The sequence below is a fragment of the Triturus cristatus genome, chromosome 7 (genome assembly GCF_964204655.1).
Source record: "Triturus cristatus chromosome 7, aTriCri1.1, whole genome shotgun sequence".
NCBI lineage: Eukaryota > Metazoa > Chordata > Amphibia > Caudata > Salamandridae > Triturus > Triturus cristatus.
In genome coordinates, this window is record NC_140590.1 from 445,529,912 (window position 1) to 445,556,970 (window position 27,059).

At 47.0% G+C, this 27,059-nt stretch overlaps 1 protein-coding gene across 1 annotated transcript in view; it reads left to right on the forward strand.

The window, feature by feature from the left end:
- The window catches only part of DNAH9 (dynein axonemal heavy chain 9), a 1,479,259-nt gene that overhangs the window by 825,973 nt on the left and 626,227 nt on the right, over positions 1-27,059 (forward strand). Inside the window, exon 51 of the mRNA XM_085616775.1 lies at positions 4,779-4,898. Coding sequence (XP_085472901.1) covers positions 4,779-4,898 — 120 coding nt within the window. The remainder of the gene's footprint in view (positions 1-4,778; positions 4,899-27,059) is intronic.

Below are 27,059 nucleotides of genomic sequence, written 5' to 3' on the forward strand. Positions count from 1 at the left end.
TTTTGAGAAAGGGATTCTTGGAAGTCATTGAAGCTGTAGTTGTCCCTGTGTAACGAAGGCCGGATACCTGAAGCATTTTACTCCTGCTGGCATTCTGGAGCATTTTAGATTTCTCTCTGAAAATTTTGTAAGTCCCAAATCTGAATGGGACTTGGGTTTTTTGGGCGGTGTGGAGATCTCCACACAGGACAAAGCTGAAGTCCCATGCATAGCTGTGGAACTCCTGGTCGGATATTTTTTCAGCCACTTCTCACTGAAGATCAGGAGGAAAAGATTTTGTAAAGTTTCCTTTGGTGCCCCAACAACCAAAGGAGTACACTTCTAAAGCCCTCAGGATTTATGGGTGAGGCACTTACAGACATTGTGTGTCATACAGAGGCCAACAGTAAAGTGCAATCACAGCCCAATTGGCACAGGCCCATTGGGAGTCTCCACAGCAATGTCTTTTTAAAATGTTTTTTGTTCCTAGAGCCACCCAATAGATCAAACGTATGTCCTTCCCATGAGTCACAGATGGCAAGCACAGCAGGTTCAGTCCACCTGGTATCCTTCCACAAGTCCAGCAGTTAGCTGAGGAAGGCTGGGGGAGGTTTTTAGGGTTCACAAATCTGTTGGTCGAGGACACCATCTGATACTTCTAGTCGCTCTCTGACCAATGGAGTAAATGTTCCCAGGCCCTGGTCTACCTACCTTTTTTGTAGTATTTCCTTTGCCTTACTGCAAAAAGGGCCAAAATGCATTATGTCATGGCAATTCGAAGATACCTAAAGTCTTCAAACACACTAACCTTGGGCTCTGAGAGCTGGAGGTGTGTAGAAGTGTGTACTATTGAAATTACTTAGGTCCTCCCACATCAAACACTAACATTCCGTTTGAGGCAGGCCCTGGACCCACAACAGAAAAACAGCCTATTAAGACAAAACAGGACCCTTCAGTAAGGGGAAGCACAAGAATTGTGATCAGGGCCTGTTTGATCACTTTCTAGGGTGCACAAGTTTTACATGTGTCATTTGACACCATTGCGCCAACAGGAGGGGCAGCAGCCCCCACCTGAATATTCTGCTGAGCTAAGAGGGTTCAACTCTGCCCTTTCAGGCCAACATATCAACCAAAGTGGTGTACTGTGCAGCTCCTAGAAGGAATTTCATACCTCATTACAAGAATGTCAGGGCTGGCCAATAGCTACAGTCTGAGGCTAATTAACCTATAGTGGGACAGGTAGTAAATATAACGTTTCTGACAGTTATATTTCAAACCACTTAGAAATAATCTGAATATACCCGTGATTTTGATTTTTAAAAACAGGGAAGGTTCTTGATTTTTTTCTGTAGCTGATTCATATTGGATAATGCAGAAATAGTGATTTAATCTGATTTAACAGTATTTCTCATGGGGAACAGCTAAACCCAATACACCTCTTGGTAATTTATTTACTTTGGGCACATAATAACATTAATTTCGATGTTTACCACTTCTAGGCGCTGTGCACCCTTACCTTATTAGCAATAAGGTAAATTTAGGGCCACACTGTTTAGCGCTTAGAAACAGCATTGTAGACCGGTAACAGAGTGTATTTTTACCGGTGTATCTACAAACATGAGAACTTGCAGGCTGCAGGGGACAAAGCCTCAGTGGAGGATTCTGCCATGTTTTCCGGGTCACAAAGTGGATGGCACAATATAGTGCTTCAGTCCACATTTGACATTTAATTTAACATGCAACGGGTGTAGTTTTCACACCATATACGATGGCCTTATAGGTAAGCTAAATATGCCATGTGAGGTTTTAAGCCGATTTTGTTGTAGGGTGTCAGAACATATATACTGGACACTGACTAGCAGTATCCCGGTTCAAAATTGCCAATAGTTAACTCCCTAAAAAATAAATTAAAAAACTGTGGTTGAGCTCCCAAAAGGAGTCACTTTGCAACACCTACCTGCTGATGACATTCCCATAACCAGCCACTTTTGTTCCTCTAGAGTTGTTCCTGCAATATGTAGCCATACCATCATGGAGGAAACAAGTCTGACCATGTCATTTGAGTTGCCAGTTTAGTACAGGCTCACATATATTGGATCTATTTCTTCAGATACTTTTTTGGCAGAAGAGGTCTTACTATTGTTCAAGATAGTTCAGATTTGGTGATAAGTTTTTTTTATTGTGGATCTGAATGTTGATGGGCACAATCCATTAGTTCACAACTTTTTTTCTTGATTTATTGGAGGCAAAGGGGATATGCACTCTCCGTTGTCTAAAGCAGGATTGGTTTGCTTTTAGTCAATTCCTTTCATTCCCTTCATTCCTCATATGGTGGGAAAAATCAGAGAGAAAGGTGCTGTTTATTGTGGTTCTTGCCTTATCACTATAAGAGGCCGTGACTCCCTCTTTTTTCGGGTATCAGAAGGCCAAGGCTACACACATTGACAGATATGCTGTAGCTGTTTTCTCTGGCATGCCTCTTTCTACTACTGAGGTGGCCAGTTCAGAGCTGTAAGTACAGGACTGATGATTGTAGATCTTACCATTACTGTGTAAAATTAGGCTTTTTGAAGGTTGTACATTCTAAGCATATAACCATCACCGAGTCTTATCTTTTTCTCGGAAGCAGGCCGTTGCAGCAATTCTGCCCTGTGCAATGGTGCTATGATTTGGTGCTTTAATGTCTACAGAAGGTATTAAATGGGGACCTAAATCATTTTCATCCCATATTTATAATGACCTGCCTTTATGGTTTTTAGTGCTCCACGGGATAGCTTCTCGCTCATATTGCCATTAGCCAGAGGAATCATATAGGATTATTTTTGTGTTGAATGCAGAGTATGGATGTTGTCTTTCTATCTGGGGGTCTGTATAATTTTTCAGAGATTTAGACTCTTTACTTCAAGCCTTAAAATGGTTCTTGGCATTTTTTCACCTCAAACTTTTTGTCAGGAGCTATTATTAATCCAATGCCATTTGAAGGATTTGCGTTCTCTCTTGTGTTTGGCCTCCAAAATTGAGTTTTTCGAAGTAGTGAGTCTGTATTTTTCAAAAATCAAATCCGCTTTTAAGTGAGATCAGGACATGACTTTGCCTTCCTGTTTTCCTAAATTATTCTCACATTTTGATAATCTGCCTGAGGTGGTATGGACAGTTCGGACCTATTTTCTCTGCACATACCTATTATAGTAGATTTTTTTTAAACTTAGATACAACTAAGCGTGGGGTAAATTCTTATTGCTGGGAGTGAAATCTGTCATTTTTACATTGATTTCTCTAATTGAATTTGAAGATTTTTTGTTCAGTTTACAACGGTTACACTTGTGGTTTGGTTTCCCGCTTTGTACAGCCGCGGCCCTTGCAAGTAAGAGCGGTTGGGCCAGGTGGGGGTGGGGGGGATTTCGACAGTCGATGACGAGGGAAAATTAATTAATTATTTAATTTTCCCTTGTGGTCGTCTGTTGAATCCCCAATCCTCAACCCGGCTCCACCTCTCTTACCTGCACGGGCCGCAGCTGGCTTTGTAGAATGGAAGGAGCCTCATTGTTGACATATGCAGAACTGTTACCTGGCTTCATGTATTTTCCCTCATTTACCTTGGTAGACTTGGTGTGGTGTGGCTCAGTGGATTGTACTGTTTTTTGGCTGCATTTTTTTTTGCCTGGTTTTTGCCTTGATTGTTGCATCTGGTTAAGGGGAATTTTTCATTAGAAATGTGGGTGTTACATTACCTCTGATATTTGGTTTGTCTTTTCCGGTATCATGGATCTCAACAAAGTCTCTTTGGTGCATCCTTACTTATGGAATGGGATATTGCATGAATTGAGGAAATAATGTCTGGCTTATATATTGGTAATCCTCTGTACTCCGATTCTCCCTTCCTTGCCCCTGTATTCATGATCCTGCTGTCCAACCCGCTGGCCCTTAGTTAGCAATCAGGTTGTGAGATTGGTAAAAAACCCCAAAAGAAACAGAAATTATGCTGGGAGGCAGGTATCCTTTATAGTAACTGAAGTAGCCAGGTCAAAAATACAGGGTTATATACCAAGCATGAAAAGGGGTGCCAGATCAAGGAGGCATGTCTATGATTTAGTTACTTAAGTGCTGAAATTAGGAAGGCAGAATTAGAGTAATGAAGATAACTGGTAAATAATTCACAGACCCAAAGGTATGGCGCCCTTTCCATTGCTGGGGTTCAGCAGAGCACCAGTCTGAACAGTTCCATCTTCAGAGGTTTTCTGAAGCAGAATTGGTTAGCTTCTTCCCACAGACCAGGGTGTAGTGCATTCTAGCATTTTTAACTCTAGACGACCAGAGATCTGCCTGCATTGGAAGATACCTGGGGCTCTACTCTTCAGCCTGCACTGTGCTTTCAACTAATCACTCTTTCTACTTTATAACAAGAAAAACACTTCATCGATGAAGGTACAGTCTGAAGTCTGTCCTTAGGGAATGGCCTCTCTCTTTCACTTTATATACAGTGTTTGTAGGATATGCAACTCCTATCATGACAAAGGCTGCAAGGTAAACATTGTATGTGCCTTTTAAAGAGCAAATGTTTATGTTTTATTTTCGGCAAAAATATGCTTTTTCAAATAAACGGTCCTCCCTTTGTGGCTAAACAAGTCGCATAATTCGCATTCACTCTTTAACATCAAGGTAAGAGGTATAAACATTATCTTTTGTTTTTTAGTACCATTCAGAGGTGCATCCTCCTGTGGGCACCCTTAATCTTTTCTGCTAAAGCGGTGTGCATGGATTCACGATGCATGGAATATTTGTGGTTTTTCTTAAAACAGCTCCTAAATGAAAACCTGGCAAAGCTGACTGCTAAATTTGAGAAGGCTACAGCTGATAAACTGAAGTGTCAACAAGAAGCCGAAGCAACTGAACGCACCATCTCTCTTGCAAATCGATTGGTGAGTATTCGTCAAAAACAGCTATAATACTGTGGCAAAAGCCTTTTTTGCTAAACGTGACCACTAAGTCAATGTGCATAGTTTTATTGCCATACTATTCAATTTCCTTGCTATAAACTGTAATACGTGTGATAAAGTAACACTTGTTGTAGTTCCCAGATCTTTGCTCACATGGAGACAGAATGCCTTTGTAAACACTAACGTGACTTTTTACATGCTGTTTGGGTTATTTATTCCTTATAATCCATTTGATTCACTGCCATCAACTAATTTATTTTTGTTTCTGTCTCTCAGTTGTGTCCGGCATGTCTCGTGGGTGGGAGGGCGGGTGCGGGAGATGGGGTAAGAGGTTTGGCCGGGCAGGGGGTCGTTCGCTCGGGAGCATAAAAAAAATAATAATAACTTACCTTGAGTCCTGGTCCCGCGTTTTCTTCGCTCCAGCTCTCCTGTCTCCGACCCCACGAACAGGAAGCAGGCAGCCAGGCTCTCTCCCCAAGGCCAATCACAACGCTGCAATGCGGTGTTGTGATTGATCTCAGCACCGTGAGAGGGCGCTCAGCTATGGGTTGGAGTAGTGGGCATGTTCCCCATGCAGGCTGTAATCCAGCCTGCATGGAGAAGGGGAAAGTAAGCATGACTGGATTGGGTGGCCCGAGAGGGCCGACCAAACAGTCATTGCGCACTTAGGAGTGGGCCACTCCTCCCCTGCCCAGTTAGCAGAGCAGCCCTGCCCACCCACAAAGGAAACATACAATGGTAATACCTAAAAGTTATTACCATTTTATGTATTTGCTTCTCGCACTGCGAGAAAGCAGTGGAGCAACGCTCCTCTGCCATAGCAGAGGAGCCGCAACTGCTCCCTCCCTCTCCTTTTGTAAATTCTTGTCTTCTTCTCTGGCCCCCGAATTACATCTTTCCCCTCCACCACCGTTTTCAAAGCCTTTTTTGTTCCCTTCATCTCTCTTCCCAAATGTTTTTAGCTAACTCTTAGCTCCCCTCATATCGTCCACACATATTCCACACCTCCCCTCCTAAGAACAGTTTGTTTTCGTTTTTTTTTGCTCGCAACATTTCAGTTCAAAAGGACAGCCTGTCTCTAGACTGCTCTCTTCTTCTCACAGCAGGATTTGAATCGATTTCTGAAGGCCTCATGTACACATGGGCCCTAGTCCAATCTCCAGAACTTTGCTTGAGGTTTTGGTATATCATCCTGAGCTACTACACCCTCCGCATGCTCCGCAGGATGTACAAGTGGATCCCGACCCAAACAAGAAGAACGGTCCTTGTCAGCAGCAGACTGGAGTACGGCAACGCACTCTACGCAGGAATCCCAGCCAAACACCTATGACGACTACAATGCATCCAAAACGCCTTCGCCCGACTGATCGTCAACGTCCCCCACCACAGCCACATCACCCCCCACCTGAGAGACCTACACTGGCTCCCCGTCGACAAGAGGATCACCTTCAAGCTACTCACCCACGCTCACAAAGCACTCCACGACACCGGACCAGCGTATCTGAACAGCAGACTCAGCTCCGCCAGCCTCGATCTCGCCGCTGTCCCCCGCATCCAACGAACGACCTCCGGCGGCAGATCCTTCTCCTACCTCGCCGCCAAGATCTGGAACACCCTCCCCACCCACCTACGGCAGACCCAAGACCTACTGACCTTCAGAAGACTCCTCAAGACCTGGCTCTTCGAGCAGTAGCAGCACCCCCCATCCCCTCAGCGCCTTGGGACCCTCACGGGTAAGTAGCGCGCTTTACAAGTACTCTGATTGATTGATTGATTGATTGACTCAATATTTTTGCAATATCATGAGGAGATTCACTGCTTTCTATCAACACATCATTTAACTTTTTTTGAGATGCAAATTTAAGTCTCTCTCTTTATGGTGAACATGCAAAGTGCACAGATATGGTTTCTGTTCATCTTTCACTACTGGATGCACTAACATGTATTTAACAATTACGTCTAGCAAAGGTAATCTTTGGAAATTGTTCATTGTGCCTTTGTTGGGCGATTTTCTGCGCCTTCTAATCTTCAATGAGACATGTTTCATATACCATCTGTCAGAGAGGGTTGAGACGCCTTTAATGTGCAGCTCTTCTCTTTAAAAAGAATCTGCCAGTATGACAAATCGAGCTTCTACCAGTGTCTAAAGTCTGCTATTGAATGTTACTCGAGCGTAGGGCTCCTTTAGCATTGCCAGTGTGGGTCTCATGGGTGATACAAATCTTCCCTGCTCCGGTGTGCATTACACAAAGTAAGTCTGCTCTGTTTTCCTGAGTGCCGACTCATTGTCCATCTATTTCTGGCAGCACTTTGCTTATTAGTCATGTTTTTCCATTGTACGACTCTTAGCGATCATCTGAATGAGCAAAGTGGAGGAAAAGGAACAGCCCCTCAAAGTAATGCACAATGTTGAGTTATTTTCTTCCATGTTTGATTTAATGAACATCTGGGACCGTGTTATGTAATGGAGACATTGTTCTTGTTTGTGCCATGGCACATCTTTGAGCAGATGTGCTGGGCTCAAACAGAGACTGTGCATCCTACTGCAATCAATGCACTACCCTGGGGGCAGCTGTGAACCCTCGCCTGCCCTGGGGCGAGCACATTAGTGAAAGACAGAGCAGTGGTTTGAAGCATCCGGTCTGCCTTTCACTGTGCAGGAAAGCAAAAGACACACAATTGATGGACGGAATGCTGAACAAATCAAAACATTCACCCCCCCAACCCCAGTCAAGAGATCTGGGGTAAATCCATCATTCTTTTGCTCACCATGCCACCCCAGTTTAGACCTGGCCATATGCAAATCAGTCTTGACCCTGTGCCTCATGGGAACAGTCCAGCCCGAACTGCCAAGCCAGGTCCTTCCTGGATCGGAAACAAGCCCACTAGGACCGGTTTAAGGGTTTCACCCCTCATCAGCCAGGATAGCTTGAATCCAGTGGCACAGTGAAGCCGGGACCCACTTCTTGGCATACCGGGCGCACTCAGGGCGAGAATGCAAAAGACACACAATTGATGGAAGAGGAATGGCATGTGGAGCAAAAAACGATGGATTTCGGCCCAGATCTCTGTACTGGGGTGAATGTATGACATTGTTCGGCATTCTGTTCATGAATTGTTTTTTTGCATTTCACTGTGCAGGAGGCAACAGCCTGCATCTCTCAGGGAAGGACAGAGATGCTCCATTTCAGAGGGGCACCCTCGCGGGCACATTTTCAGTGTGCCACCTCTTTAATGTGCGCAGTCAGTGCATCTCCTGATGGACTTTTTGCCTATGCACTCACATCCATAATACGGCACGAGCAGGCAGGCTCATCTTAGAGGCTGTGTAAAACATTTGTGCACACATAGAGTAATACAGTGAAAACACTTCAAATGGACACTACACCAGTTTAGAAAAATAGGAAATCTTTATCTGCCCCAGATTAAAGGGTGCAGGCAGGGTGTAGCTGGGCAGGTAAGGAATCTTCAAAGTAAATGCAACAAAAATGTTGTTGTTACAATATCTTAAAAAAGAGGTGAAAGGTAGGGCTTTTACTGTGCACTTTACAAGTGTGCGCATGCACTCACGACAAAGGGTAGCCAAGAAAAAACAAATTGTGAATGAGTTAACACTTATGGATATACAGACTTCTTATGGCAAAAAGGAGAACATGTCTCTGACCCAGCCCTACCTGTCAGAGGCACCAGCATGTCAGGTAATATACATTTCACTACAGACCACTGCACCTATAGTAGTGCTACTTGGTGTGCCTAATCATGCCTAAACTTTATTTTACAAATACCTGCAACCCATACTTTTGAAAATACAGACTACTTGGGTACATGCAGATAATATTAGACTTAGTTGCACAAGTTGTTTCTGAAAAAACCTTTGAGTTCTTTGTCGCTGGCCTTTCCAATGACATCACACCAAGCACTTCGCTGTTTCAAAACTTGGGGGCCTATGCACAAGGGCAGTATGGAGTACGATCCCTATAGTAACATTGTACATACTCTTAAATAGGAATATGCATATACATTTTGTACAAATAGAAAGAACTGTGCCCTCTGTGCACTTTTACTTTTAAAGATTTCGACATTTCAGGGCCCATCCACAGAGCCATATAAAAGTAGGTACAGAAGTACTTTGTGTAGCACTACTTCCGGTGCTCATGCGTTTGATAACCGACCCCTTTGAGTTTGGTGAATAAATGCACACTTAGTTGCTTCTATTCTATCTTGAAGGGCCACCCAGTCGTTAAGATCATTATATTTTGGTTCGTACAAGCAATTCATTGAAGTGGAACAATGTCACATTTGCTGTGTTCTGTGGAAGGATATTTGTTATACTGCGCAATGTTGTGAAGTCTTGTAAAATCCAAAGCATTGAATTTACAATTATTTACTAAGGCTTTCATAAATTGATGGAATCCCAGGTGGTCCTTTATTTACAAATCAGTCAGGGTGGTTTTCATAAATGTATTGAATTTCAGGTGGTGCCTGGTTATTCGAACAAAAAGCAAACATTTGTTCTAGTGGCAGGTTACAGAGGCTGACAAATAACTGATCCTGGTCCATTTTCTCCTCATTTTTACAATCATCGAGTGCAGAGTATCCCGGGAGCACCGGGCTAAATTCCTAGCTCAAATAGGAGGATTGAGCCCCGCCTACCATGTACTCCTGGCTCCTAACGTGGGCTTCAGTCAAAGCTCCTCTCTAATGATGCTCATATAATTGTCTGGCATCACTTCCGCTGTCAGGCCAAACCATAAAGAGGAGGGATTGAGCCCCGCCTACCATGTACTCCTGGCTCCTGACATGTGGGCTCAGTCAAAGCTCCTCTCTAATGATTGCTACATACTCCTGAGGCGGAAGCCGGGAGGTTTTACTGCTAGATAAACAGAATAATTGTTATCTCTATTTTTTAAACGCACTGCACTTTATACCAGCACTAGCGCTTTTAAATTGTTGTTATTACCGCTTTTACTGTGTACTTTTGTGAGCTGTGTTACCTTGTGGAATTCACCTGTCAAAAATCTCCCAAACGACCGCTTGTAAGCCGCTTTTACTGTACCTAAGAATTAAAAGGCACAAAGCTATCTCGAGGCACCCGGTCTAACTAACAATCCCCTCGGGGCAAGGAATCCACGGCGCCATCTTGAATTGGGGCCTGGACAGCGCTCTAGTGGCTGAGCGATTAGGGCCCAATCCACTATAAAATGGAGCCTCCTCCCCGTCTGCGCAGCGGGCGGGCGCAGCGGGCGGGCGCGCCGATGGCGCGCCGGAGGCGCGTCTGAGGCAAGCCCGTCTGGGCCCGTCCGGGCCAGGCCGGGCATAGGGCTATCCACTATGCCCGTTTCACATAATCCTCGGGTCAGACACTCACGTGACTACCTCCTGCAATTCTGTACGACAGCTCCTTCCCCAGGATCCCAACTTGCTCCCAAGCCCCAAGAGGAGCCTGCAGGGAAATCCATCAACAAGTCCTCCAATGGTATTAGCCTAGCCCTGCTGAACTGCAGATCAGCCCCTAAACACGCCATAGAGATCAAAATACTGATCCAAGACTTAAAATTGGATATTATTTTTCTCACGGAAACCTGGCTAACGTCCCACTCCGAAGCGGACATTGTCAACATGCTACCCCAGGACCACCTTATACAATATCAGAACAGAAGGGAGGGAAAAGGAGGTGGACTAGCGATTATCTACAAAAATTCCTTTGTATGCAGGCTACAAGAAGGAGGTATCGAGGACTGCGAAAGCACCCACTTTTCCATTCAGATAACTCCTAATAAATCCCTTACGGGCACTCTAATATACCGTCCACCCGGCAGCCTAGGAAATTTTGTTAGCTCACTACTAGAGAACACCATTTCCTCCTGCACCTCGACCCCTAACTTCATCATACTCGGTGACTTAAACTTACATTTTGAGGACAAAACAGACAAAAATGCTGGGGACATCACCTCAGAACTAAAAGCACTTGATCTTCATTTAATTAATTCAGAAGCCACTCACACAAAAGGCCATCTTTTGGACCCTCTCTTCACTAACCTGCCAAAAACTGAGGTTCAACCTGTGATCTCTCTCCCTTGGACTGATCACTTTCTCATCCCATTCACCTGGCAAACTCCAGTAAAAATGGCCCAAACACCAATCCCCAGAGTACACGATAGAATATGGTCTAGACTATCATTTGAGCGCTGGACACAGGAGCTAATCCGCTCCGCTCCTCAGCCACTCCCCGACCCGGTAAAAGCAGACGAGAACTTCACCAGTTGGGTCACTTCCACTCTGGATATAATCGCCCCTAAACAAGATCTAAATAAGAAAAATAACTCCTTTAAATCTCCATGGTACTCACAAGAACTCAGGAACCTTCAAAAAATCTGCAAAATCCATGAGAGAAAGTGGAGGAAAAAGTGGGACCCCCTTATCAAGGAAGAGTATAAAACAGCAATGAGGACCTACAAAGCAGCGCGAAAATCAGCCCAAATCTCCTTCTTTGACAAAAAAATTAAAACTGCATCCAGCTCATCCCGAGAGACTTACAAAATAGTCAAAGAACTTCTCAAAATACCCAACCCCCCCCTCTTTTCAACAACCCTCAGTTGCCAGATGCAACCAAATAGCGGGCTTTTTCCAGAACAAGATCATTAACATTCTGCAATCACTTCCGCCCAAAGCAGACAACAACCCCCTTATTGCCCCCCCTCCCCCCACCCCGAGACCAACCTTGGACAGCTTCAATCAACTGTCCAATGAGTACTTCTTGAAAGCTCTCTCAGACCTGAAAAGTGGTTCCCCCAACGACCCTGCTCCCATTCGAATCCTAAAACAAGTTGGACCTACCATCTCTCACCTGGCCTCCAACCTTATTAACACATCGCTGCGCCAAGGAGTGGTCCCCCCCAGCTGGAAGCATGCCATGGTCAAGGCATTACAGAAAAAACCAGGCCACGACCCCTCAGATCTATCCATCCTCTGACCGATCTCCCTCTTGCCTGGCATGAGTAAGATCGCAGAGAAGGCAGTCAACCAGCAATTGTCAGCCTTCCTCGAATCCAATAATCTCCTTCGACCCTCACAAACAGGCTTCCGTCCAGGCCAGGGGACCGAGACAGCCCTCCTGAAAGTGGTAGAGGAGGCCAGATGCATCTTGGATTCAGGGGGATCGGTTTTACTGCTCCTCCTGGATCTAAGCGCTGCATTTGATACGGTGGACCACAAGATCCTTATCCAACGACTATCTGAGCTAGGAGTGAGAGGCACTGCACTCTGTTGGCTCTCATCTTTCCTAGAAAACCGTACCTTCCAGGTTTGTGAAGGGAACGTTCGATCAGATATTCTTTCCCTCCAGTGCGGGGTTCCACAGGGCTCTTCACTGAGCCCTACACTCTTTAACACATATATGGCCCCCCTGGAGAATGTGGTCACCCCATTTGGGATAAAAGCCGTCACCTATGCTGACGACACCCAAATGATCGTATCATTCTCACTTGAAGAAGAAAAAATCAAAAACCTCCATGACTGCCTAGAAGGCATATACGTTTGGATGTCCAATTCAAGGCTTAAGCTCAACGGCTCAAAGACCGAGCTTATGCTCCTGGGACAACAACTACCATCTCTCCCCATTGCGATGTGGCCTTCATGCCTAGGACCCCTCCCCCAGCCCAAGACTGAAATTAAAAGTCTAGGGTTCTGGCTGGAACAGAATCTCTCCATGACAACACAGGCAAAAAAAACAGCCGGCACCTGTGTTGGTCTACTTCGATCAACTAGGAAGATTCTTCCACTACTCCCCACAACCTCACAAAAAATGCTCATGCAAGGTCTAATACTGTCAAGATTAGACTACTGCAATGCCCTTTTTTTGGCCGCCCCTGAAGCTACGCTCAATGTCCTGCAGCGAACACAAAATGCCGCTGCAAGGATACTCACGGGAACATCCCGCAGAGTTTCAGCCAAACCTGCCCTAAAGGCATTGCACTGGCTGCCGATCCGAGAAAGGGTCAAATTAAAAACCTTATGTACCACCCACAGAGCCATGCAAAATCAAGGACCCCCAATGTTGAAATCTATGATCTGCCCATACTTACCTAACAGACCCTTACGATCAGCGCAGGGCAACTTGGCAAAGGTCCAACGAATTAAAAGAGCTCGAACCGGTGGACGCCGTTTTTCGGTGATCGCCGCAACCCTCTGGAATTCTCTTCCAATCCAACTCCGGTCTGAGCCTAATCACATGAGATTCCGAAAACTTCTCAAAACCCACCTCTTTCCGCAATAACCTCTCCCCTCTCCCCGTCTGCTTCTACCCTCAGGTGTTTGTCTGCAATCTCAGCGCTGGGACGCTTCCGGGCAGCCATGCGCTATAGAAGTCCCAAAATTCATTCATTCATTCATTCATGATGCTCATACAATTGTCTGGCAACACTTGCGCAGTCAAGTCAAACCATAAAGAGGAGGGATTGAGCCCCGCCTAGCATGTGCTCCTGGCTTCTACCCTGGGCTCAGTCAAAGCTCCTCTCTAATGATGCTTATATAATTGTATGGCAACACCTGCGCTGTCAGGCCAAACCATAAAGAGGACGGATTGAGCCCCGCCTAGCATGTACTCCTGGCTCCTAACATGTGGGCTGAGTCAAAGCTCCCCTCTAATGATGCTTATATAATTGTCTGGCATCACTTCCTCTATCAGGCCAAACCATAAAAAGGTGGGATTGAGCCCCGCCTAGCATGTATCCTAACGTGGGCTGAGTCAAAGCTCCTCTCTAATGATGCTCATACAATTGCCTGGCAACACTTGCGCAGTCAAGTCAAACCATAAAGAGGAGGGATTGAGCCCCGCCTAGCATGTACTCCTGGCTCCTAACATGTGGGCTGAGTCAAAGCTCCCGTCTAATGATTCTCATATAAATATCTGACAACACCTGCACTGTCAAGCCAAACCATAAAGAGGAGGGATTGAGCCCCGCCTAGCATGTGGTCTCTGCAAGGATTTATCAGCTAAATCGAAATTTACCAAACAACGTCTGCCTTTAAAAAGGGTTTTAAAATTCTACCCATTGTTGAGCATGATTGCTGGTCGCTTCAGCGCTTGGATACCTTCTTTGGTGGGAGCGCTGTAAAAACATGTATTAGGATTAGGAAGCCGTGGAAGGACAGTTTTCAGAAACATTCCTGTTGGCTACTGGGGCTACTGTCAAGTAATTTGCATTTGCAGGCCCTTATCCGGAGGCATTTGGATTCTCAGTGTGTGCAGCACAAAGACCTCTCGAGATCCACAGCCAGTGCCTCTCTGGCTGCCCAGGCGCGCCCCCTTCGGGGGCGTCATTGATCCGGAGGGATGCTGGACTGAAAGAGCAGCGGTGGGGCATTGATCCGGAGGGATGCTGGCCTGAAAGAGCAGCGGTGGGGCATTGATCCGGAGGGATGCTGGCCTGAAAGAGCAGCGGTGGGGCATTGATCCGGAGGGATGCTGGCCTGAAAGAGCAGCGTTGGGGCATTGATGCGGAGGGATGCTGGCCTGAAAGAGCAGCGGTGGGGCATTGATCCGGAGGGATGCTGGCCTGGAAGGGCAGCGGTGGGGCATTGATCCGGAGGGATGCTGGCCTGAAAGAGCAGCGGTGGGGCATTGATCCGGAGGGATGCTGGCCTGAAAGAGCAGCGGTGGGGCATTGATCCGGAGGGATGCTGGCCTGAAAGAGCAGCGGTGGGGCATTGATCCGGAGGGATGCTGGCCTGAAAGAGCAGCGGTGGGGCATTGATCCGGAGGGATGCTGGCCTGGAAGAGCAGCGGTGGGGCATTGATGCGGAGGGATGCTGGCCTGAAAGAGCAGCGGTGGGGCATTGATCCGGAGGGATGCTGGCCTGAAAGAGCAGCGGTGGGGCATTGATGCGGAGGGATGCTGGCCTGAAAGAGCAGAGGTGGGGCATTGATCCGGAGACATGCTGGCCTGAAAGAGCAGCGGTGGGGCATTGACCTGGAGGGTTGCTGGCCTGAAAGAGCAGTGGCGGGGCATTGATCCGGAGGGATGCTGGCCTGAAAGAGCAGCGGTGGGGCATTGATCCGGAGGGATGCTGGCCTGAAAGAGCAGCGGTGGGGCAGTGATCCGGAGGGATGCTGGCCTGGAAGAGCAGCGGTGGGGCATTGATCCGGAGGGATGCTGGCCTGGAAGAGCAGCGGTGGGGCATTGATCCGGAGGGATGCTGGCCTGAAAGAGCAGCGGTGGGGCATTGATCCGGAGGGATGCTGGCCTGAAAGAGCAGCGGTGGGGCATTGATCCGGAGGGATGCTGGCCTGAAAGAGCAGCGGTGGGGCATTGATGCGGAGGGATGCTGGCCTGAAAGAGCAGCGGTGGGGCATTGATCCGGAGGGATGCTGGCCTGGAAGGGCAGCGGTGGGGCATTGATCCGGAGGGATGCTGGCCTGAAAGAGCAGCGGTGGGGCATTGATCCGGAGGGATGCTGGCCTGAAAGAACAGCGGTGGGGCATTGATCCGGAGGGATGCTGGCCTGAAAGAGCAGCGGTGGGGCATTGATCCGGAGGGATGCTGGCCTGAAAGAGCAGCGGTGGGGCATTGATCCGGAGGGATGCTGGCCTGAAAGAGCAGCGGTGGGGCATTGATGCGGAGGGATGCTGGCCTGAAAGAGCAGCGGTGGGGCATTGATCCGGAGGGATGCTGGCCTGGAAGGGCAGCGGTGGGGCATTGATCCGGAGGGATGCTGGCCTGGAAGAGCAGCAGTGGGGCATTGATGCGGAGGGATGCTGGCCTGAAAGAGCAGCGGTGGGGCATTGATCCGGAGGGATGCTGGCCTGAAAGAGCAGCGGTGGGGCATTGATGCGGAGGGATGCTGGCCTGAAAGAGCAGAGGTGGGGCATTGATCCGGAGACATGCTGGCCTGAAAGAGCAGCAGTGGGGCATTGACCTGGAGGGTTGCTGGCCTGATAGAGCAGCGGCGGGGCATTGATCCGGAGGGATGCTGGCCTGAAAGAGCAGCGGTGGGGCATTGATCCGGAGGGATGCTGGCCTGAAAGAGCAGCGGTGGGGCATTGATCCGGAGGGATGCTGGCCTGGAAGAGCAGCGGTGGGGCATTGATCCGAAGGGATGCTGGCCTGGAAGAGCAGCGGTGGGGCATTGATCCGGAGGGATGCTGGCCTGAAAGAGCAGCGGTGGGGCATTGATCCGGAGGGATGCTGGCCTGAAAGAGCAGCGGTGGGGCATTGATCCGGAGGGATGCTGGCCTGAAAGAGCTGCGGTGGGGCATTGATGCGGAGGGATGCTGGCCTGAAAGAGCAGCGGTGGGGCATTGATCCGGAGGGATGCTGGCCTGGAAGGGCAGCGGTGGGGCATTGATCCGGAGGGATGCTGGCCTGAAAGAGCAGCGGTGGGGCATTGATCCGGAGGGATGCTGGCCTGAAAGAGCAGCGGTGGGGCATTGATCTGGAGGGATGCTGGCCTGAAAGAGCAGCGGTGGGGCATTGATCCGGAGGGATGCTGGCCTGAAAGAGCAGCGGTGGGGCATTGATCCGGAGGGATGCTGGCCTGAAAGAGCAGCGGTGGGGCATTGATCCAGAGGGATGCTGGCCTGAAAGAGCAGCGGTGGGGCATTGATCTGGAGGGATGCTGGCCTGAAAGAGCAGCGGTGGGGCATTGATCCGGAGGGATGCTGGCCTGAAAGAGCAGCGGTGGGGCATTGATCCGGAGGGATGCTGGCCTGAAAGAGCAGCGGTGAGGCATTGATGCGGAGGGATGCTGGCCTGAAAGAGCAGCGGTGGGGCATTGATCCGTAGGGATGCTGGCCTGGAAGGGCAGCGGTGGGGCATTGATCCGGAGGGATGCTGGCCTGGAAGAGCAGCGGTGGGGCATTGATCCAGAGGGATGCTGGCCTGAAAGAGCAGCGGTGGGGCATTCATCCGGAGGGATGCTGGCCTGAAAGAGCAGCGGTGGGGCATTGATCCGGAGGGATGCTGGCCTGAAAGAGCAGCGGTGGAGCATTGATTCGGAGGGATGCTGGCCTGAAAGAGCATTGTGAGCATCCGGTGGGGCATTGTGCCCGCACTAAAGGAATCCGCGACATTGGATATAATGCTTTAAATTCGCCACATCGCGCTCAGCCCGTGTGCTGGCTCCCCAAGCTGCAATATGTTCTTTGTATGGCGAGGAATTTAAACACTCGCTATTGATCAAAGGGAAAATGAACTTAGTCGGTTTGACATATAAAGTAAAACGTATTCCATAAAGGCTGCTCCGCAGCTGCACCAGTTCCATCTTTTGTTATTTAAATGGATCCGTCTTGTCGCTTTTTGGTGCCACATTGCAGAAGTGAGACAGCTATTAATGCGGGGTGCAGGCCCCAGAACTGCTGACTCCGCGGAATTAATGAACTGTGTTTGCCTGAAAGGAATAATATATTATTTGATCTTCGGAAGCTCACTCTAAGGTGTTGTACTTCGCTTTGCTGATGGAGATTGATGATAAATTATACATACTGTACGACACGTAAACACTCTTTTCTTCTTCCTTTTAAGCCCAGTTCTCAGATTACCATAGCAGACGGGCTGGTTTAGTGTTATTGTACCTGTCACATCACCAATAGCCTTGCATTATGCTATTACCATCACAAAGTAATACACAACTATGGTCGCTTGGCCCTCTGGTTTTATGAGGCGAAACCTACAGCATATGTTTTCAAAATATTGAGTTGTGTCTAATTGTAATGACGCACTGGGAAAGCCAATAGGTCTGGATTTCATGTGCTCTTCATGCAAACACATGCATACACAAATCCACACAGAGTATTCTGCTGTTCCACTGTTAGCATCTTGTATAGCACAGCAAGTTTGGGCAAACGACAAGGCACAGACATAGGAAACATGGAAAGAGGTAGTGAGTTGCACTGCGATGAAGCACAAATAGTGTGTGCATGTCTGCATTTTTGCACATTAGCACATTAAAGCAAAATATTTTGTCTTTGCCAATGTTTGTTATTTAAATCTCCATAGGCCCTAAGTGCAAAGGATATACCCAGACAATAAAGCCATGCTTTCTGTGCCACAATAGTCACGTTGTACCTCAATGGTGAAGCCCATTATAACAAAATTGGCCTCAGATCGCTTGTGGTTTATTCGGAGGTGACAAGTTAAACCTTTGGGATGGAACGGTCCTGGTAGATTACACTAGAAACTGATTTACATACGAGCTCTGACGATAGTGGCACAGGGAGCCACAATTGATGGACTGAAATAGTGATACTGCTATGGGGTACCAAGTGGAGCCTGTACCCCCATCTGCAATGGACTTGCCCCTGCTGTGGTTGATTATGTGGTCCCTGCTGTGGCTACAGCTATGGTAGTTGTCGTGGTGGCAGCTTTGGTAACTGCCACTGCATTGGCTTCTGGTGGAGAAGCGTGTATCCTTCAAGGCCTTGTGTTATTTCTACAGGGCCTTCAACAAAGCTTGAGCAACTATCATCACCCCTTTAGCAAACCTTATCTTCCTCTTGGAGTCTGAGATCTGCAGGATCCTCCCTGGCAGAGGTCCCCGTTTTCAAGAAGCCCACACTGGGGACAGTTCCTTTAGAGTTCTTGCCTCCAAGCTATGGAACTCCCTTCCTTTAGATCTTCGACAGTCCAAGACAGAGCTCTCCTTTGGCAAAAATAGTAAAACTTGTTTTTTAGGAAGTGCCGCCTCCCTCTGTTAGCCCTTATCACTCTGTTAGCTTCAACTTGGTTAGCGCTGGGACGCTTCTGCTGAAGCAGCCATGCACTTTATAAATCGCTTTATCATTATTATTTGGTATTGTTATTACTATAGTCCCTGCTGTCATTACAGCTGCGATCATTGCAGTCGTTCTTGCTGTTCGAGCAGCTTTTGTAACTGCTGTGGTAGTCACTGTTGTGCCAGCCACTGTGGCTGCTTTATTGGCAGCTGTTTGTGCAGTTGTGGTCCATACTGTGGTTGCAGCTGTGGTTCCTGTTGTTCCTGCTGTAGTTACAACTGGTGGGTGCTCCTGTTGTATGTGTCTTTCTTGCAGCTGCTGTTGCTGCTTCACCATAGTCCCTTCTGAGATAGTTGTTGCTGTTATTTTTCCTCCTCTATTAGTAGCTGTTATTGCTCTTGTTCTGACCATTGTGGGAGATGTTGCTGCTGTGGTCACCGCTGCAGTGATAGCTGTCATTGCTACTGTAGTCTCTGATATGGTGGTAGATGTAGTAGCTGCTGTAGTCCCTGCTGTGGATGCACGCCAATATTACCGAGAGCACACGGCATCATTTGTACCAGGGAATCTGTTATGATTGGTACTAATGGAATTGTTGATGTAATGTGGAATCTTCTCTATGTCATGGAATGGTGTGATGCATGGTATGATGCATCACTCATTCCAGGGATTGAAGGGAAGATTGAGACGGTTGGTGCTGCTCTATGGATCTCGCTGTACCACTTAATAAACCCTCATTTTACTTCTAAGCGGATCCTGACTATCATTACACTGGCGACGAGAAGACAATGCCTGATTGGGGACAGGTAGCACGGCGAAGCACCAATTCCCCTGCAATGACTGAATTCCTAACGTCTCATTATCGAGTTCTGTTGGAGCCGGAGTGACAGAGACTCGTGAACGGCTTGTAATTGGAGTGGAGGAGGAGCGGAGGAGCACACCACCTTCCGTGAGTTTGCTGATCGAATTTGGACAATTTTTGGGTTTTTCACGTTAAAAAGGAAAAACGTACCGTTATCCTCCACGCGCCTGCCTTCGCGTGCTGGCTTGTATTCTGTCGGCTGGAACGCACGTCTTCGTACGCACGCTCCTGTGCGCCTCGTCATCACGTAGCTTCGTAGCATCTGGGGTTACCTGGCAACACCCTCCTACGTAATTGGTCATTCAGTGTCGAGTGTTACCCTGGCAACGCCACAAACGGAGACCCGAACGAAGCGTTTATATCAATAAAACTTTTAGCAAAAGCACGCGTGCAGTGAAATATTGCTGGAAAACAACAACGAGCTGTTGTATATTGACAGTTAACATGTAAACAAAGAATGTGGAGTTTATAATGGAGTTTTGACAGATCCTGATGGAATTTTGTGGAGAACAAACGCATATTATTTCCTTAACAATTTATTTTGACTAGTTCCAGTGTTCCTACTCTTTAATAAAAATGGCTTTAGCATCGTCTTCCAGTATGTCACAGCCACCGCCCTTTTTGTCAGAAGAGGGCGATCCCATTCTGCCCTGGAAGAGGTGGAAAAACCTTTTTGACTCCTACATTGTGGCCATTGGTGGGGAGAAGTTTTCGGCTGTCAGGAAACAAGCTATCCTTCTTCATAACTTGGGCGTAGAAGGAAGAAATACTTACGACAGCATGGACATCATTCCTGTGGGAGAGTGTGATGGTGCTCCTAGCGTTGTGTATGAGATGTCTCTGGTTATGTTGGAAAAGTATTTCGGTCCACGTATCAACGTGGTTCTGGAGAGACATACATTTTTTACTAGGATCCAGGGTCCAGTAGAACGTGTAGGCAGCTATGTGGCAGCTTTGAAAACTCTCGCACGCACGTGTGAGTTTGGTGATCTTTCGTATTCGCTAGTAAGAGACCAATTGGTAAGGTGCACCAACAGTGTTCGAGTCCAGGAGAAACTTCTATCGAAAAATCCCTCTTTGATTGAGGCTGTAGCCATTGTGGAGGGGATGGAGAACACTTCCAAGTGGGTTAAAGAAATTAGGAAAAACAAGGAAGAAAAAAGTCAGAAACCTAATGAAGTGCATGCCATAGAAGAAGAAGATAATTTCGAGACTTGCAACAGTTTGGCAAAGATTTCTGCTCCTAGTAGTAGCAAGACTGTTGAGAAAGACACGCGTGTACGCGTTCCTTTGAAGAGCACTCAAAGCAGGGTAGAACGTGACAGTCACTCTGTTGGAGGAGGTAGTAGTTCTCCTCCTGATAAAGCCACATCTACTGTTACTAAACCTAAATGCATGAGATGTGGAAGTTTTTCACACTTCTCTAATTATCCACATTGCTTTGCTAGAGAGGCGGTGTGTAACAAGTGTGGTGTTAAGGGGCATTATGCTAGAGGATGCAGAGCTTCTGACAAAGCTCGTAACCCTCAGGAAAATGTGGAAGTAGTGCGCACCATTCTTTTGAGTGTTAGAGCTGATGATGGGAAAGTAGATGCTGATAGCATAACTATGCCGGAGTGTAAAATAATGGTTGATGGGTTTGATTTTTCTGTTTTGGCTGATTCTGGATCGCCTTTTACCATGATTGGTAACAAACAGTGGGATGAGTGTGTAGGTCTTGACAATGTAGCATTGTCAAGGCCAGATATCAATCCTGTCAGCTATGGGGGTTCCAAGATCAATGTCCTAGGTTATGTTCAAGCATCTATCCAATTTAAAGACAGGTGTACCATGGGCAAGGTTTATGTGGCTGAAAGGGGTGGCATCAGCGTGATCTTGGCATCATGCTCAACCCTTGTGCTAAGGATCCTGAAAATCAAGTCATGTTGGTAGATTCTTGGGATTCAAGCTGTGAATGCTTTGAGAAATTCCCCGAAGTATTTTCAGATAACCTGGGCTGTCTGAAGGGGTTTGAGCATCGCATTGTCCTTAAAGAGAAAGCTATTCCTTGTGTGCACAAGGTAAGGAGGGTGCCGAACATGATGATTGAACCACTAAAAGCTGAGTTACAGAGATTGCTTAATTTAGGGGTTATTGAGGAGATTGAAGCCTCAGAGTGGCTTGCCCCCATTGTTCTTGCCCCTAAGGATGGGGGGGCAAGTGTCCGAATGTGTGTGGACTTGAGAGGACTGAACGAATGGATTTGGGTAGATCGCCAACCCTTGCCCAATATAGCCGAGTCTCTTAGTGTTCTTTCTGGGGCCAAAATATTTAGTGTGTTGGATCTATCCTCGGCCTACCATCAAGTTGTATTGCATAAAGACTCAAGACACCTCACATCTTTTGTAACACCTATGGGAGCTTACCGTTTTTTGCGAATGCCCTTTGGGTTGGCGTCGGCTGCGGCATGCTTCCAGAGGGTCATGAAGATGGTATTAGGGAAAATACTTAATGTGATGTTCTTTCAAGATGATATCTTGATATATGGAAAAGATGAGAGAGAACATTGTACAACCCTTTACGCAGTATTGGAGAAACTGAGGGATGCTGGGCTCACAGTTAAGAGACAAAAGTGTCGTATAGGTGTAAGTTCAGTAACATACTTGGGTCATGTAATCTCTGGGAAGGGGATACAACCGAAGTTGGAGTTAGCAGAAAGTGTAGTGAAAGCTCCTGTTCCTCAGGATAAGGACCAAGTGAGGTCGTTTTTGGGACTCGCTGAGTTTTATTCCAAATTTATACATGGGTTTGCAAGTGTTGCTGAGCCAATCAGAGTCCTGCTTAAAAAGGGGACACAGTTTACCTGGTCTGATGACTGCCAAAAAGCTTTTGATTGTATAAAGACTGGAATAGGTAAAATGCCTACCCTAGGACATTTCGATGTTAATCGGAAGACTATACTTACAACTGATGCCAGTCTTAAAGGTTTAGGGGCTGTGTTGTCACAGATTGTGGATGGGGAGGATAGGGCGATTGCTTTTGCCTCTAGAGCTCTTAAGGATGCAGAGGCCAACTATTCGTGTATTGAGAGGGAAGCCTTGAGTGTGTTCTGGGCGGTACAACATTTCAGGTTTTACCTTTGGGGAATTCCTTTTGTGGTCCGAACGGATCATCGTCCTTTGGTGCAAGTTTTTTCGTGCAGGCATAATGAGAACATCACACCCAGGCTTAAACGCTGGAGTGAAGGTCTACAGGAATTCAACTTTGTTGTTCGGTATATACCTGGCATGAACAATAAATCTGCAGATGGCCAATCCACAGATTGCAGTGAAGTGGAGTGTATATCATGGGTTTGCTGAGCCTGCTTTTTCATCTGAAGAGTGGTTGGAGGGTGTAAATAGTGACAAAGAATTTGCTTGTCTGAAAAGGTGGGTGAGTCAGTCATGGATGGCCTGATTACAGGGTTTTGGATCATGAGATGAGATCTTATTGGGCTGTGAGAGAAGAGTTGTCGTTTTGTTGTGATAACTTCATGAGAGGTGGTAGAGTAATTCCTCCTTGTGTGTTCAGGGACAAAATAATCAACCTTCAGAAGGGGAGGGTATAGTGGTTGAAAGGGACTCTGATCAGTATCCTTCCAGGTGTAGGAGGGTGCCTGTTAAGATGAAGGACTATGTATTGTACTAATGTTACCTTTGGTTGAGTACTGTATCGAGACCTACTCTTATTTTGTATTTTCATTGATGCTGTGTTAACTTTCATTGGAATAAGTTCTTAAGGTCTTTTGTATTCTCTTCATTTGGGTGGGAAGTGAAGGACTGGGTTATTCTAAGACCCAGCAGTGCCAGGGAACAACACCTGAAACCTTCGTGGGTTACCTGTTCTGGCGTACCAAACACAGAGACACGGGACACTTCCAGCGACGTCAGAGATCAGCGTTTATTTACTGCAGGGATACAGAGGTCACAAGAAGTACACAACGTGTAGGTTCTCGGAGACTGCTTCGAATTGCAAAAGTGGATCGCTCCTTTTATACACGTTTTTCCCATAGAACAGTATGGTGAACAAAGATTACAACTCAGTTCCCACAATAAACTTCAAAAGAGTCGCGTTCATGTTTCAGGAGGCCGGAACATAATTACAACAGTATTGCCAGTTCCCAACTGTAAAAACATATCTTCTCTGCAATAAAACACATTCCATCCTGACCGTAAACACATTAGGAGAAGGGAAAAAAACAGATGCAAAGAAAGGACAAGGATGCACAACAGATTAGAGAAGAGTGTTAGGAGTAGTAAAGGAAACTTGATAACGGGATCAGAGACCCCGTGTCTAATGTATGCATGACTGAAACAATAGACCGGCACGGCAAGATGAGCCTTGAGCGGGGCCATCTGCCTTTGTCGTGTCATTTCCCTCGTCATAAAAGTCATACTCAAAGGAACACGTGTCCCTCGTGTAAGATTGGGAGTCCCAGGGTCACGAAGCGGACAAAGTCCGTTCGCTGGCTACTTGAGGGCAAGAAACAAAATGGATGCCGTATCTAAAATGGAACCCGAGGGTTCAGATGAACAAACCCAAAAATAAGACGAACCATACGTGGTTGCGTAGCGAAACTGCGTACACCCACTATACTCGTCATTTGCGGTTCGTAGATACCCAACTCATCCATATTCGTCACCACTCAAAAGTGTCGTTCCGTCCCACACGGAACCTCAGAAGGGGATGTGTTATGATTGGTACTAATGGAGTTGTTGATGTAATGTGGAATCTTCTCTATGTCATGGAATGGTGTGATGCATGGTATGATGCATCACTCATTCCAGTGATTGAAGGGAAGATTGAGACGGTTGGTGCTGCTCTATGGATCTCGCTGTACCACTTAATAAACCTTCATTTTACTTCTAAGCGGATCCTGACTATCATTACAGAATCTCAGTTGTACAATCACAGAGAGGAAGTAATTTCTTAGTACCCTCGCCAATAAAAAAAAAAAAATTATAAAAAAAAACTGCTCAGACCAACACTGAGAGTCTTTCTCTGCATCCTTTTATTGACTAGCACATAAGTTTTGACAAATAGCTAAAGCTGTCTGTTTTCAGGTTAAAAACAGAAGTGTTTCAAATCGTTTGTGCGTTTATACCTAAACACAAACATCAGAGGACTGTTTCAGTTCACTGAGGACCCAATTCTGTGTCAGGTGGAGCAAAATTAATTCACTGAATTTCACTGCGCCTGATTCATAGTGTTAGACCCAGGATCCCTGGTTGGCTGATGTAGGTACCTTAGGCCAAATAGGGACCCTTGTTTCCACGTCAGGGTAAGGAAGGACACCTTCTCAGATAGCCCCCGCTCGCCACTCTGTAGCTTGGCACGAGCAGCCAGGCTTATCTTCAAGGCAAATGTGAAAAGTATTCGCAACAACGCTCATAGCAATCCAATGATGACACCACAAACGGACTGCACACAAGTTTAATAAAAACGAGTTTAAATTTATATAAAAGATATACGATAAGACCACACGATATAAATCCTACATATGTGTATTTGTAATATTCCTCCTGGCCGGTTGTTAGGCCATCCAGCCCTTAATGAGTACGTCTAAACGTTACACTGCAGTACTACTGCAATGCTATGCAGTTCGTAATGTTAGAAGCAGTGCTTAATTTGAGCCGGAGCTTTCTGGTGCTGAGCACCGGCACTTAATTGGTTTCCGGTGCTCAGCACCGGCACCTAATTGTCAACACCACACTTAGGGCAGTCTGCCACAAGGTGGCACTGCTCATGTAATTTAGAGATGAGCAGTATAACAGTTGTTTGGGAAAACAATCTACTTAAAAATATTACTAATACCTGCCTCCCCAGCCTTTCCTTTAGGTTTGGGGACCTGGAATAATCTGAATTTACAGCAAGAGAGATGGTTAGTAGTTGTTTTGGCAGCGGTGACAGGGACGAAGAGTGGTGTAAGTTGCAGTGGCCTCCTGGTCAGAGCCCTGGCACTTAATATTTTACAAATTAAGCACTGGTTAGAAGCAGGCACTTTGCAATGTAAAGATAATGCAGTTCGTAATGCTAGAATCGGGCACTTTGCAATGTAAAAATAATGCACTGTGTAACGCAACAATCAGGTACTTTGTTATGCAGAAATAATGCAATGCATAAGACACTAACCAGGTAGTTTGTTATGCAGGAATAATGCAATGCGTAATACACTACTCAGGTAGTTTGTTATGCAGAAATAATGCAATGCCTAATACACTAATCAGGTAGTTTGTTATGCAGGAATAATGCAATGCGTAATACACTTATCAGAAAGTTCGTTATGCAGAAATAATGCAATGTGTAATACAACAATCAGGTATTCTGTTATGCAGAAATAATGCAATGCGTAATACAGTAATCAGGTAGTTCATTATGCAGAAATAATGCAATGTGTAATACGCAATCAGGTAGTTCGTTATGCAGAAATAATGCAATGCGTAATGCACTCCAGCAACGATCACGGTGCCTTAGGCGGTCTCTTTGCCACACGTGCTGTCTCACAGTCAGCCTCTGTCAACAGTTGCCCCCCACATGGGTATGGTGTAAACAAAAAGTGCAGCTCTGCACACCTGCCACGTAACTGCCTGTGGCAAGTACGGGCCGCGATACAAGCTGAAGCAGAGGCTTGCACTGCAGGAATGGGAGAGGCTGAGTGCGTCTCCCTCTGAGCCCACACCCCACCCCAGGCATCGACACATGTTACCTGGGGGGTGCAACCTCGCTCTCCTCTCCTCTTCCAGCGACTTGGGCCTCCGATGCAATCTTTGTGAATCCCGGGCAGTGGGACTCGGGCCCTCCCTCGACGAGGTTGGTTCAAGGTCCTGCTCTGGCAACCGCGGGCTTGGGCCGGCGGCTCAGCGTCTCTGGGCCGCTGATGCTACGAAGATCTCAGGCTGCAACAGGGCACACTCACCTAGCGTTGCTGAGACTCACTTGAGCTTCGGGTGCACGATCACAGAGCTTTCCTCACAAAGGTCTCAGGCTGCACGAAGCACACGCACACAGAGTCGCTGAGACTCGCTTGAACTCCGGGTGCACGATAACAAGGCAATCCTCACGAAGGTCTCAGGCTGCACAAAGCACACGCAAACAGTGTCGCTGAGACTCACTTGGACTCCGGGTGTGCACGTTAACAAGGCAATCCTCGCGAAGGTCTCAGACTGCACAAAGCACACGCACACAGCGTCGCTGAGACTCACTTGGACTCCGGTGCACACGATCACAAGACAATCCTCACGAAGGACTCAGGCTGCAAATAGCACATGCACACAGCATCGCTGAGACACTTCTGGAAACTTTTGTGTTCCTGAGTTTCCGCAACAGGGAGCCAGCTCATCTCGGGCCCTTGGGGATAAGTTGCTTCCGGACACAGCACACAGCAAAGTCCTTTCAAGCAGGGGGACACAGCACACAGCAAAGTCCCTTTAGCCTCTCCTTGGTTAAAACAGCAAACTGCAGACCAGGCCCAGAACATACAGCAAGGGTCAGTCCTTTCCTTCAGTCTCTTCAGTTGTTTCTTCCCTGGCAAAGGTTCCTCTTGACCACAAAG